The sequence below is a fragment of the Oncorhynchus masou genome, chromosome 9, assembly GCF_036934945.1.
Source record: "Oncorhynchus masou masou isolate Uvic2021 chromosome 9, UVic_Omas_1.1, whole genome shotgun sequence".
In the NCBI taxonomy this organism is placed as follows: domain Eukaryota; kingdom Metazoa; phylum Chordata; class Actinopteri; order Salmoniformes; family Salmonidae; genus Oncorhynchus; species Oncorhynchus masou.
Genome location: NC_088220.1, coordinates 86,738,222 through 86,751,930, shown reverse-complemented (window position 1 = coordinate 86,751,930; position 13,709 = coordinate 86,738,222). Strand labels below are relative to the sequence as shown.

The 13,709-nt window shown below is 43.9% G+C and overlaps 1 protein-coding gene across 1 annotated transcript in view; it reads left to right on the top strand.

The window, feature by feature from the left end:
* LOC135546739 (ryanodine receptor 1-like) overlaps positions 1-13,709 on the top strand; it is a 154,303-nt gene that overhangs the window by 111,575 nt on the left and 29,019 nt on the right. Inside the window, exons 61-64 of the mRNA XM_064975393.1 lie at positions 4,728-4,808; positions 5,267-5,355; positions 6,051-6,179; positions 6,630-6,734. Of these exons, the coding sequence (XP_064831465.1) occupies positions 4,728-4,808; positions 5,267-5,355; positions 6,051-6,179; positions 6,630-6,734 (404 nt within the window). The remainder of the gene's footprint in view (positions 1-4,727; positions 4,809-5,266; positions 5,356-6,050; positions 6,180-6,629; positions 6,735-13,709) is intronic.

Below are 13,709 nucleotides of genomic sequence, written 5' to 3'. Positions count from 1 at the left end.
CTAAATCTTTACTTTATTTTCCATAAATAATTTAAACATTCTATCTAATGTGTATCTAACATTCCACGTAATCTAGTCTTTATTATGGTAACCAACAGGTTAATACAGCTCCTACTAACCAGATACATTACTAACGTTTCCCATAACATTTCCAATACTGAACCTAACAGGTTACATTGACAATGATGACCAGTTATTTTGCTGGTCTTTTTATCTTAGACTTTTTAAGATCATTAAAGAGATAGTAGTTCGATTTTGGCAATGAAGCCATTTACTTCCCCAGAGTCAGATTAACTTGTGGATACAATTTTATTGATCCGCGTCCAGTATAAAGGAAGTTAAGAGGTAGTTTTGTGAGTCAATGCTATAACTAACGTTTCCTTAGAATTTCAGTCATTGCGCTAACGCTAGTTAGCAACCTCTTTCAATATACATACAGAGACATAAACATGGTATCCATGACTTCATCTGAAGTAGATAAAGGGCTTCATTGCCAAAATCCCGAACCATCCCTTTAACTATCAAACCCATAACCTTTATCTCCCAGACGTAGAACCATCCCTTTAACTATCAAACCCATAACCTTTATCTCCCAGACGTAGAACCATCCCTTTAACTATCAAACCCATAACCTTTTTCTCCCAGACGTAGAATCATCCCTTTAACTATCAAACCCATAACCTTTATCTCCCAGACGTAGCACCATCCCTTTAACTATCAAACCCATAACCTTTTTCTCCCAGACGTAGAACCATCCCTTTAACTATCAAACCCATAACCTTTTTCTCCCAGACGTAGCACCATCCCTTTAACTATCGAACCCATAACCTTTATCTCCCAGACGTAGCACCATCCCTTTAACGATCAAACCCATAACCTTTTTCTCCCAGACGTAGAACCATCCCTTTAACTATCAAACCCATAACCTTTTTCTCCCAGACGTAGCATCATCCCTTTAACTATCGAACCCATAACCTTTATCTCCCAGACGTAGCACCATCCCTTTAACTATCAAACCCATAACCTTTTTCTCCCAGACGTAGAACAATCCCTTTAACTATCGAACCCATAACCTTTTTCTCCCAGACGTAGAACATCCCTTTAACTATCAAACCCATAACCTTTATCTCCCAGACGTAGAACCATCCCTTTAACTATCAAACCATAACCTTTTTCTCCCAGACGTAGAACCATCCCTTTAACTATCAAACCCATAACCTTTATCTCCCAGACGTAGCACCATCCCTTTAACTATCAAACCCATAACCTTTTTCTCCCAGACGTAGCACCATCCCTTTAACTATCGAACCCATAACCTTTATCTCCCAGACGTAGCACCATCCCTTTAACGATCAAACCCATAACCTTTTTCTCCCAGACGTAGAACCATCCCTTTAACTATCAAACCCATAACCTTTTTCTCCCAGACGTAGCATCATCCCTTTAACTATCGAACCCATAACCTTTATCTCCCAGACGTAGCACCATCCCTTTAACTATCAAACCCATAACCTTTTTCTCCCAGACGTAGAACAATCCCTTTAACTATCGAACCCATAACCTTTTTCTCCCAGACGTAGAACATCCCTTTAACTATCAAACCCATAACCTTTATCTCCCAGACGTAGAACCATCCCTTTAACTATCAAACCATAACCTTTTTCTCCCAGACGTAGAACCATCCCTTTAACTATCAAACCCATAACCTTTATCTCCCAGACGTAGCACCATCCCTTTAACTATCAAACCCATAACCTTTTTCTCCCAGACGTAGAACCATCCCTTTAACTATCAAACCATAACCTTTTTCTCCCAGACGTAGAACAATCCCTTTAACTATCGAACCCATAACCTTTATCTCCCAGACACACTGTCCTCTGTGTCGAACCAAACCCCATACAGTGCCTTGCAAACGTCACCTCATCCCCCCCTTGGCGTTTTTCCTATTTTGTGGCTTTGCGGAAGAGTGGCCAGAAAAAGCCCTAAGCATACTGCTAAAGCAACCCTAGAGTGGTTTAAGGGGAAACATTTAAATGTCTTGGTATGGCATAGTCAAAGCCCAGACCTCAATCCAATTGAGAATCTGTGGTATGACTTAAAGATTGCTGTACACCAGCAGAACCCATCCAACTTGAAGGAGCTGGAGCAGTATTACCTTAAAGAATGGGCAGACATCCCAGTGACTAGATGTGCCAATCTTATAGAGACATACCCCAAGAGACTTGCAGCTGGAATTGCTGCAAAAGCTGGCTCTACCAAGTATTGACTTTTGGGGGGTGAATAGTGATGCTCATGTTTCCAGTTCTCTGAGTCTTATTTCTTGTTTGTTTCACAATACAAAATATTTTGCATCTTCAAAGTGGTAGGCATGCTGTGTAAATCAAATGATGTAAAGTGGCTGTTCCACTGGATGTCAGAAGGTGAATTCACCAATTTGTAAGTCGCTCTGGATAAGAGCGTCTGCTAAATGACTTAAATGTAAATGTAAATGTAAATGATACAACCCCCCCCCCCCCCAGACGATAAGGCATCAAAATAGGAAAGCCCCTGTACCCCCTGCTTCTGTCTCCAGTACATGTGATTTGGTTCCCTTGTCTTTCCATCACACACCAACACACACACACTCACTGGAGTTTGTGGAGTTCAGTAGATCTGTATTGCATGACAGTGTGACTTTGTGTTTGATGTAGAGATTCTCTTCGATCTGTTCTCTGTATTTCTGTGTCCCCTTCTCTGTCACAGAAGATGTTGTCCTCTGTGAAAACTCTATCAATGTCACATCATTCTCTGTCCTCTCCACTGTCATGACCATTTCAATGTCACATTATTGATGGTTGACGTGTGTGTGTTTAAATCCCTGGTTGTTGGTCAAGTTCCTGTGCTCTCTGTATGAAGAGTGTGCGTGTGTGTGTGTGTGTGTGTTGTGTGTGTGTGTGTGTTGAGGAGGGAGCAGATAAAACCAAAGCTGTGGTCAGTACTATAGTATTGAAGGCTGGAAGGCTCTGGCTCCTCCCCCTATATGGCTTTGCCCCCTAACAGGCTCCTCCCTTTCCCCACATATGGCTCCTCACCCTCCCTTTCCTCCTGACTGGCTCCTCCCTTTCCCCCTATCTGCCCCCTCCCCTTCCTCCTGACTGGCTCCTCCCTTTCCCCACATATGGCTCCTTCCCCTGTCTGGCACCTCCCTTTCCTCCTGATGGGCTCCTCCCTGTCCCCCTGTCTGGCTCCTCCCCCTGACTGCCTCCTCTCTTTCCTCCTGTCTGACTCCTCCCTTTCTCCATCTGCCGTCCATCTGTCCGCTGGCCAGTGGACAGGGACTAACGGACGATCTGTCTGAGGTCTTTGTGGTTTAGCTACTAACCTGCTAACAAGGGTAGAGAGTGATAATGTGGTTATACTTACACACACACACACACACACACACACACACACACACACACACACACACACACACACACACACACACACACACACACACACACACACACACACACACACACACACACACACACACACACACACACACACACACACACACACACACACACACACATTGTTACCAGGCCTAATCCTTCATTTTAAACTCTTCTTATTCATCCTTGCTTTCTCAGTCAAACAACAATCGACACTGTATTTACACACTCCAATACACTTATAAACAAACAACAACACACTCATCCTGTTGACCCCCTGTTGACCTCCTGTTGACCTCCTGTTGACCCCCTGTTGACCCCCTGTTGACCCCCTGTTGGCTGCCAGTTGACCCCCTGTTGACCCCCTGTTGACCGCCAGTTGACCCCCTGTTGACCCCCTGTTGACCCCCTGTTGACTGCCAGTTGACCCCCTGTTGACCCCCTGTTGGCTGCCAGTTGACCCCCCGTTGACCTCCTGTTGACCCCCTGTTGACCCCCTGTTGACTGCCAGTTGACCCCCTGTTGACCCCCTGTTGACTGCCAGTTGACCCCCTGTTGACCCCCGTTGACCTCCTGTTCACCCCCTGTTGACCCCCTGTTGACTGCCAGTTGACCCCCTGTTGACCCCTGTTGGCTGCCAGTTGACCCCCTGTTGACCCCCTGTTGACTGCCAGTTGACCCCCTGTTGACCCCCTGTTGACCCCCTGTTGGCTGCCAGTTGACCCCCTGTTGACCCCCGTTGACCTCCTGTTGACCCCCTGTTGACTGCCAGTTGACCCCTGTAGACCCCCTGTTGACTGCCAGTTGACCCCCGTTGACCCCCTGTTAACCCCCTGTTGACCCCCTGTTGACTGCCAGTTGACCCCTGTAGACCCCCTGTTGACTGCCAGTTGACCCCCTGTTAACCCCCTGTTGACTGCCAGTTGACCCCCTGTTGACTGCCAGTTGACCCCCTGTAGACCCCCTGTTGACTGCCAGTTGACCCCCTGTTGACCCCCTGTTGACTGCCAGTTGACCCCCTGTTGACCCCCTGTTAACCCCCTGTTAACCCCCTGTTAACCCCCTGTAGACCCCCTGTTGACTGCCAGTTGACCCCCTGTTGACCCCCTGTTAACCCCCTGTTGACCCCCTGTTGACTGCCAGTTGACCCCCTGTTGACCCCCTGTTAACCCCCTGTTGACCCCCTGTTGACTGCCAGTTGACCCCCTGTTGACCCCCTGTTGACCCCCTGTTGACTGCCAGTTGACCCCCTGTTAACCCCCTGTTGACCCCCTGTTGACTGCCAGTTGACCCCTGTTGTGTTCCTGTGGCCAGATGAGAAGGTGATGGCGGATGATGAGTTTACCTGTGACCTGTTCCGCTTCCTGCAGCTGCTCTGTGAGGGACACAACAACGGTGAGTGACGCGTCTCAATGTGCCATCAAATGACAATTTAAACAGGTCTGTTGTGACTTTAAAGGCCAAACTGATCCCATGTTTTATTTAACCTTTATTAAACTAGGAAAGTCAGTTAAGAACAAATTCTTATTTACAATGACGGCCTACCAGAAGGCAAATGGCCTCCTGCGGGGACGATGGACTGAGATTAAAAATACATATACATGTATATATCTATAAATATAGGACAAAACACATACAGGTCTATTAGGATATTGAAGGCCAAACTGATCCTATATCTTATACAGGTCTATTATGATATTGAAGGCCAAACTGATCCTATATCAGCACATACTCTGACACTGGAGGCCCAGATCTTAATTCTGCATCTCAAATGCAAATAAAAATAGTACACTAGGTTTGACCAGAGCCCAAGCTACACATGGTGTGATCCTGTTATCTTCGTCTCTGAGCAGATTTCCAGAACTATCTGCGTACCCAGACTGGCAGCACCACCACCATCAACATCATCATCTGCACTGTGGACTACCTGCTCCGTCTGCAGGTAAAACTGCTGAATAGCCTCCTGCTACAGTCTCTAATTATAATCCTCTTTTCTTTTTTCTTTTTTACCTTTATTTAACCAGGCAAGTCAGTTAAAAGAACAAGTTCTTATTTTCAATGACGGCCTGTTCAGGAGCAGAATGACAGATTTGTACCTTGTCAGCTTGGGGGTTTGAACTTGCAACCTTCCGGTTACTAGTCCAACGCTCTAACCACTAGGCTACCCTGCCACCCCTTTCTCTTTATCGGCTGATTACATTCCTTCACATTCCACCAGATTTATTTTCAGCGACCCTAAAAAGAGAGAGATCATGATGTCCTTCCTGAAAAAGGAAAGGCTGCTATTTCTTTCTTTTTTTATACAAGAGACAAAACAGAACATGCAAAGGTCATGTCCATGTGTGTATCTCTCTCTGTCTCTCACTCTCTGTCTCCCCCCTCATCTCTATCTATCTATCTATCTATCTATCTATCTATCTATCTCTCTCTCTCTCTCTCTCTCTCTCTCTCTCTCTCTCCTCTATCTGTCTCTCTCTGTCTCTCTCTCTCGCTCTCTCTCTCTCCCTCTCTCTCTCTCTCTCTCTCTCTCTCTCTGTGTCTCTCTATGTCTGTATCTCTATGTCTGTATCTCTATGTCACTTTCTCTCTTCCTGTGTCACCTTTGACCCCTTCCCTTCTCTCTGTGGTCCTCTGTAGGAGTCTATCAGTGATTTCTACTGGTACTACTCTGGGAAGGACATCATAGACGAGCCCGGAAAGAGGAACTTCTCCAAGGCCATGATTGTGGCTAAACAGGTGTTCAACAGTCTGACTGAGTATATCCAGGTAAGGGTGTCCTGGTGGATTACACCTCCTACAGTAGTCAGGGAGTGTCCATCAAGCTCCTGGGCTTTTTGTTGTTGTTGCTGTTCCTCCATAGAAAATGCTAATTAGCATTCATCAATTAATCAAAATAACCTCTCTCTACTCTCTTTCTCTCTACTCTCTTTCTCCTCTCTCTTTCTACTCTCTTTCTCCTCTCTCTCTACTCTCTTTCTCCTCTCTCTTTCACCTCTCTCTCTCTACTCTCTTTCTCTCCTCTCTCTACTCTCTTTCTCGTCTCTCTCTATATCCTCTCTTGCTCCCTTTTTCACTCTCTCTCTCTCCCTCCTCCCTCTTTCTTCTCTTTCTCTTTCTCTTTCTCTCTCCCTTCTCTCTCTCTCTCTCTCTCTCTCTCTCTCTCTCTCTCTCTCTCTCTCTCTCTCTCTCTCTCTCCCTCCTTCCCCACCCTCTCAGGGTCCATGTACGGGGAACCAGCAGTCTTTGGCCCACAGCAGGTTGTGGGACGCTGTGGTTGGCTTCCTGCACGTCTTTGCTCACATGATGATGAAGCTGGCTCAGGTAAACAAACAAATCTGCCGTGTGGTAGTTTATTTTTTTTAGAACGATAGCTTTATTAACTACCAGACAATCATGAATGTTTTCACTCACATTCAAGCTCTGTCAGGGTAAACAGGAAATGTGTCCATCTAATTGACAAAGTCTCATCGGCAATTACTCACTATGTATTAAAGGCCCAATGCAGTCAGAAGTGTGATTTCCCTGTGTTTTTATAAAAAAAATATATAAATATTGAAATAATATTGTGAAATAGTGAAAAAATATGATAATACTCTTTTAGTGTAAGAGCTGTTTGGAAAGACCACCTGAGATGTCTTGTTTGTTTTGGTGGGATGGAGTTTTGGCCTGGCTGGTGACATCACCGGGTGGTAAATGAGGTAAATGAGTTCGTAGACCAATAACAGAGAGAGTTCCACATCTCTCTTCCAATAGCAGTCTGTTTTTCCCCTCCCCACTCAGACCACTCCCACACAGTCAAAGCTACATTATTACTAGAAAAGTTGCTCTTTGCTTTAAAAGCCATTCTTGTTTTTTATTTTTTAAACCATTAAAAAAAAAACAATCTCAGTAAGGTATTTCATTGTTACCCATAAATGATTTTATATTGAGATAAAAAAGGACTGCATTGGACCCTTAAACTCACTGTACATGATTTATGTACATTAATTCTGAGTACATGCTCACATCACACGAGAGATGCACGTCTCACTATTGTACATAAGATTGATACTATTTAATTCTGAAAAGCATTAAGATTCATTGAGGATATGTTCTGAGCATTGTCACGTGCACGGATAGTTTCATTCATGCAAAATACCTCAACTCTGGTGCATAAACAAGTAGGGACAGTATTTAGTGATCTTCTACGCCCTAGAATATACCTTATTTTTTCATTACGTCTAAATGTTGGGAGTAGCACTGCAATAATCGTTTTTCAAATGTCGACTTTCTGTCCAACTAATCTTGTGAACTTTTTCCCTCATGGTCCCTGCAGAGTTGTAAAGTATGTATTTATTTATTTATTTGAGTTTTATTTAATTTAATGAAATGATTTTGGTGTTTTCTGGCTGGTTCCCACCTCGCCTGGGCCCTGTTGCGTGGCCTGCTCTTTGCCAGCTTGTTTCAGCCTCATCACCTGCCTGGAGCAGCCCAGAGTAGACGCAGATAGCTACAGTAGATCAGGCCCTAGATAGTAGAGTCAGATAGCTACAGTAGATCAGGCCCTAGATAGTAGAGTCAGATAGCTACAGTAGATCAGGCCCTAGATAGTAGACGCAGATAGCTACAGTAGATCAGGCCCTAGATAGTAGAGTCAGATAGCTACAGTAGATCAGGCCCTAGATAGTAGAGTCAGATAGCTACAGTAGATCAGGCCCTAGATAGTAGAGTCAGATAGCTACAGTAGATCAGGCCCTAGATAGTAGAGTCAGATAGCTACAGTAGATCAGACCCTAGATAGTAGAGTCAGATAGCTACAGTAGATCACTCCCTAGATAGTATAGTCAGATAGCTATAGTAGATTACTCCCTAGATAGTATAGTCAGATAGCTACAGTAGATTACTCCCTAGATAGTAGAGTCAGATAGCTACAGTAGATCAGGCCCTAGATAGTAGAGTCAGATAGCTACAGTAGATCAGGCCCTAGATAGTAGAGTCAGATAGCTACAGTAGATCAGGCCCTAGATAGTAGAGTCAGATAGCTACAGTAGATCACACCCTAGATAGTAGAGTCAGATAGCTACAGTAGATCACACCCTAGATAGTACAGTCAGATAGCTATAGTAGATTACTCCCTAGATAGTAGAGTCAGATAGCTATAGTAGATTACTCCCTAGATAGTAGAGTCAGATAGCTACAGTAGATCAGGCCCTAGATAGTAGAGTCAGATAGCTACAGTAGATCACACCCTAGATAGTACAGTCAGATAGCTATAGTAGATTACTCCCTAGATAGTAGAGTCAGATAGCTACAGTAGATCAGGCCCTAGATAGTAGAGTCAGATAGCTACAGTAGATCAGGCCCTAGATAGTAGAATCAGCTAGCTACAGTAGATGACTGTGGTAGAATCAGCTAGCTACAGTAGATTACTGTAGTAGAATCAACTAGCTACAGTAGATGACTGTGGTAGAATCAGCTAGCTACAGTAGATTACTGTAGTAGAATCCGCTAGCTACAGTAGATGACTGTGGTAAAATCAGCTAGCTACAGTAGATTACTGTAGTAGATCAGCTAGCTACAGTAGATTACTGTAGTAGAATCAGCTAGCTACAGTAGATTACTGTAGTAGAATCAGCTAGCTACAGTAGATTACTCCCTAGATACGGTTTACACATGTTTGACAGTTTGTAGAAATGGTTTCGTGCACATTGTTCACAGTAATCATATAGAAAGCTAGTTTCCTTCTATTGTGAAATATTTAAATGAGCTTTCTGGCCACAAGTCACATTCACAACTGGGGGATACACCTGTTAATTGATCAGGTTATTCCTTGTAGAGGTTTCATTTGGATTGGATATCCATTTACCCCCCCCACCCCCACCCACCTTCCCTTAATAAACATACACTTTTTCTTCTGTATCACAATGCAACTGATTCATGTGTTCAGGTGTATATATATATTGGTCTTATCCTGTGTGTATTTAGTCAGTGATTGACTATGACATGTTTTCTAACAGGCCCTGTCTGACTGTCACTAACTCGTGAGCGTTAACACGAATGGTACACATCTGGTGCCCAAGGGTTTGCAATGCTTTTGGTATTTCTATCTCTGTGGAGTATCTTTCCCAGAAATGAGACTGGTAGGTTATTGAGGACATTTGGCAGAGTGTAGGATACGCGTCTCACAGTTGAGTCTTGATGGTTAGTAGTATGTAGTGGTATGTAGGAGTATGTAGTGGTATGTAGGAGTATGTAGGGGTATGTAGGAGTATGTAGTGGTATGTAGGAGTATGTAGGGGTATGTAGTAGTATGTAGGAGTATGTAGTGGTATGTAGGAGTATGTAGTGGTATGTAGTAGTATGTAGGGGTATGTAGGAGTATGTAGTGGTATGTAGGAGTATGTAGGGGTATGTAGTAGTATTTAGGAGTATGTAGTGGTATGTAGGAGTATGTAGTGGTATGTAGGAGTATTTAGGGGTATGTAGTAGTATGTAGGAGTATGTAGTGGTATGTAGGAGTATGTAGTGGTATGTAGGAGTATGTAGGGGTATGTAGGAGTATTTAGGGGTATGTAGTAGTATGTAGGAGTATGTAGTGGTATGTAGTAGTATGTAGGGGTATGTAGGAGTATGTAGTGTATGTAGGAGTATGTAGGGGTATGTAGGAGTATGTAGTAGTATGTAGGGGTATGTAGTAGTATGTAGGGGTATGTAGGGGTATGTAGGAGTATGTAGTAGTATGTAGGGGTATGTAGGGGTATGTAGGAGTATTTAGGGGTATGGAGGTGTATGTAGGAGTATGTATGAGTATGTAGGGATATGTAGGAGTATGTAGGGGTATGTAGGAGTATGTAGGGGTATGTAGGAGTATTTAGGGGTATGTAGGAGTATGTAGTAGTGTGTAGGGGTATGTAGGGGTATGTAGGAGTATGTAGTAGTATGTAGGGGTATGTAGGGGTATGTAGGAGTATTTAGGGGTATGAAGGTGTATGTAGGAGTATGTAGGGGTATGTATGAGTATGTAGGGGTATGTAGGAGTATCTAGGGGTATGTAGGAGTATGTAGGGGTGTGTAGGGGTATGTGGTAGTATGTAGTAGTATATAGGGCTATGTAATAGTATGTAGTAGTGCATAGGAGTATGTAGGAGTATGTAGGGGTATGTATGAGTATGTAGGAGTATGTAGGGGTGTGTAGGGGTATGTAGTAGTATATAGGGATATGTAGTAGTATGTAGGAGTATGTAGGGGTATGTAGGAGTATGTAGGGGTATGTAGGAGTATTTAGGGGTATGTAGGAATATGTCGGGGTATGTAGGGGTATGTAGGAATATGTAGGGGTATGTAGGGGTATGTGGGAGTTTGTAGGGGTATGTATGGGGTATGTAGGAGTATGTAGGAGTATGTAGGGGGATGTAGGAGTATATAGGGGTATGTAGTAGTATGTCGGTGTATGTAGGGGTATGTATGAGTATGTAGGAGTATGTAGGGCTATGTAGGAGTATTTAGGGGTGTGTAGGAGTATGTAGGGGTATGTAGGGGTATGTAGGAGTATGTAGGAGTATGTAGGTGTATGTAGTAGTATGTAGGTGTATGTAGGAGTATGTATGTGGGAGTATGTAGGGGTATGTAGGAGTATTTAGGGGTATGTAGGAATATGTAGGGGTATGTAGGGGTATGTAGGAGTTTGTAGGGGTATGTAGGAATATGTAGGAGTATGTAGGGGTATGTAGTAGTATATAGGAGTATGTATGTGGGAGTATGTAGGTGTATGTAGGAGTATGTATGTGGGAGTATGTAAGGGTATGTAGGAGTTTGTAGGGGTATGTAGGGGTATGTAGGGGTATGTAGGAGTATGTAGGAGTATGTAGGGGTATGTAGTAGTATATAAGAGTATGTATGTGGGAGTATGTAGGTGTATGTAGGAGTATGTATGTGGGAGTATGTAGGGGTATGTAGGAGTATTTAGGGGTATGCAGGAGTTTGTAGGGGTATGTAGGGGTATGTGGGAATATGTAGGGGTATGTAGGGGTATGTAGGAGTATGTATGTGGGAGTATGTAGGTGTATGTAGGAGTATGTATGTGGGAGTATGTAGGGGTATGTAGGAGTATTTAGGGGTATGTAGGAGTTTGTAGGGGTATGTAGGGGTATGTAGGGGTATGTAGGAATATGTAGGGGTATGTAGGGGTATGTAGGAGTATTTAGGGGTATGTAGGTGTATGTAGGGGATGTAGGAGTATATAGGGATATGTAGTAGTATGTCGGGGTATGTAGGAGTATTTAGGGGTATGTAGTAGTATATAGGAGTATGTAGGTGTATGTAGGGGTATGTAGGGGTAAGTAGTAGTATGTCGGTGTATGTAGGGGTATGTAGGAGTATGTAGGGGTATGTAGGGGTATGTAGGAGTATGTAGGAGTATTTAGGGGTGTGTAGGAGTATGTAGGGGTATGTAGGGGTATGTAGGAGTATGTAGGGGTATGTAGGAGTATGTAGGGGTATGTAGGTGTATGTAGTAGTATATAGGGGTATGTAGGAGTATGTAGGAATATGTAGGAGTATGTAGGATTATGTAGGTGTATGTAGGTGTATGTAGTTGTATGTAGGTGTATGTAGGAGTATGTATGTGGGAGTATGTAGGGGTATGTAGGAGTATGTAGGAGTATGTAGGTGTATGTAGCAGTATGTAGTAGTATGCAGGTGTATGTAGGGGTATGTAGGAGTATGTAGGTGTATGTAGTATTATGTAGGTGTATGTAGGTGTATGTAGGGGTATGTAGTAGTTTGTAGGTGTATGCAGGAGTATGTAGGAGTATGTAGGTGTATGCAGGAGTATGTAGGAGTATGTAGGTGTATGCAGGAGTATGTAGTTGTATGCAGGAGTATTTAGGTGTATGTAGGAGTATGTAGGTGTATGCAGGAGTATGTAGGTCTATGTAGGAGTATGTAGGAGTATGTAGGAGTATGTAGGTGTCTGTAGGTGTATGTAGGTGTATGTAGGTGTATGTAGAAGTATGAAGGTGTATGTAGTAGTAGCACGTAGGGTTAGAACGCACTCGCCCCTCTCTAGCTCTTTTTTTCTCTCTGTATTTCTTTCTCTTGCTCATACACACACACATAGACAGGCTGGCTGACTCTATAAACCCATGCCCTTCAGCCTGGTATCCAGGTCTGTTTGTTCCCCTCTGTTGTCATCCATAACATGGAATGTTAAAGGGCCTAATCATCCCATAGAGTACACAAAGACCTACCTGCAGGCTACCTGCCTATGCCCTGCTCTTTGCACTAGTGATTAGAGAATGGGCTGTGTGTGACCATAGAGAATGACGAGGAGAGTGGAGCTGACACGATCAACTAGTGAAATACTGCAGTACAAGCGGTACAACCTGTAGGTCCTAGAATGGCACGGACTAGATAGTAGATAGTCTGACTGATTGACTGTCTGTCTGTCTGTCTGTCTGTCTGTCTGTCTGTCTGTCTGACTGACTCTCTGACTGACTGACTGACTGTCTGTCTGTCTCTGACTGTCTGTATGTCTGTCTGACTGTCTGACTGACTCTGACTGTCTGACTGACTGTCTGTCTCAATTTCTGTCTGCCTGCTTGTCTGCCTGTCTGTCTGCCTGTCTCTGACTGTCTGGCTGACTCTCTGTCTTTCTGTCTGTCTGTCTGTCTGTCTGTCTGTCTGTCTGTCTGTCTGTCTGTCTGTCTCTGACTGTCTCTGTCTGTCTGTCTCCCTTTCTGTCTCCCTTTCTGTCTGTCAGTCAGTCTGTCTGTCTGTCTGTCTGTCTGTCTGTCTGTCTGTCTGACTGACTCTGACTGTTTGTCTGTCTCCCTTTCTGTCTGCCTGCTTGTCTGTCTGTCTGCCTGTCTGTCTGCCTGTCTCTGACTGTCTGTCTGTCTGTCTGTCTCCCTTTCTGTCTCCCTTTCTGTCTGCCTGCTTGTCTGTCTGTCTGTCTGTCTGTCTGTCTGTCTGTCTGTCTGTCTTTCTGTCTGTCTGACTCTGCACCTCATCTCCTTCCTGCTACCACAGATGCACAGCAGTTTGAGAGAAAGCCGTGACACTTGAAATCCAACTAATATTTTAGGACGCCAGTGGACAGATGTCAAAAAATACAAAAATTAATAAAAATGTTTGTGGTTAACATTTATGTATTATAACCCTGTCAGATGCAAGCAGACCCCGGACTTCGACTTGGCGTAAGAATCTTTGTTTCACCCCCCATAGCTATCCCAACCATAGCTATCCCAACCATAGCTATCCCAACCATAGCTATCTTTACCATAGCTATCCCAACCATAGCTATCCCAACCATAGCTA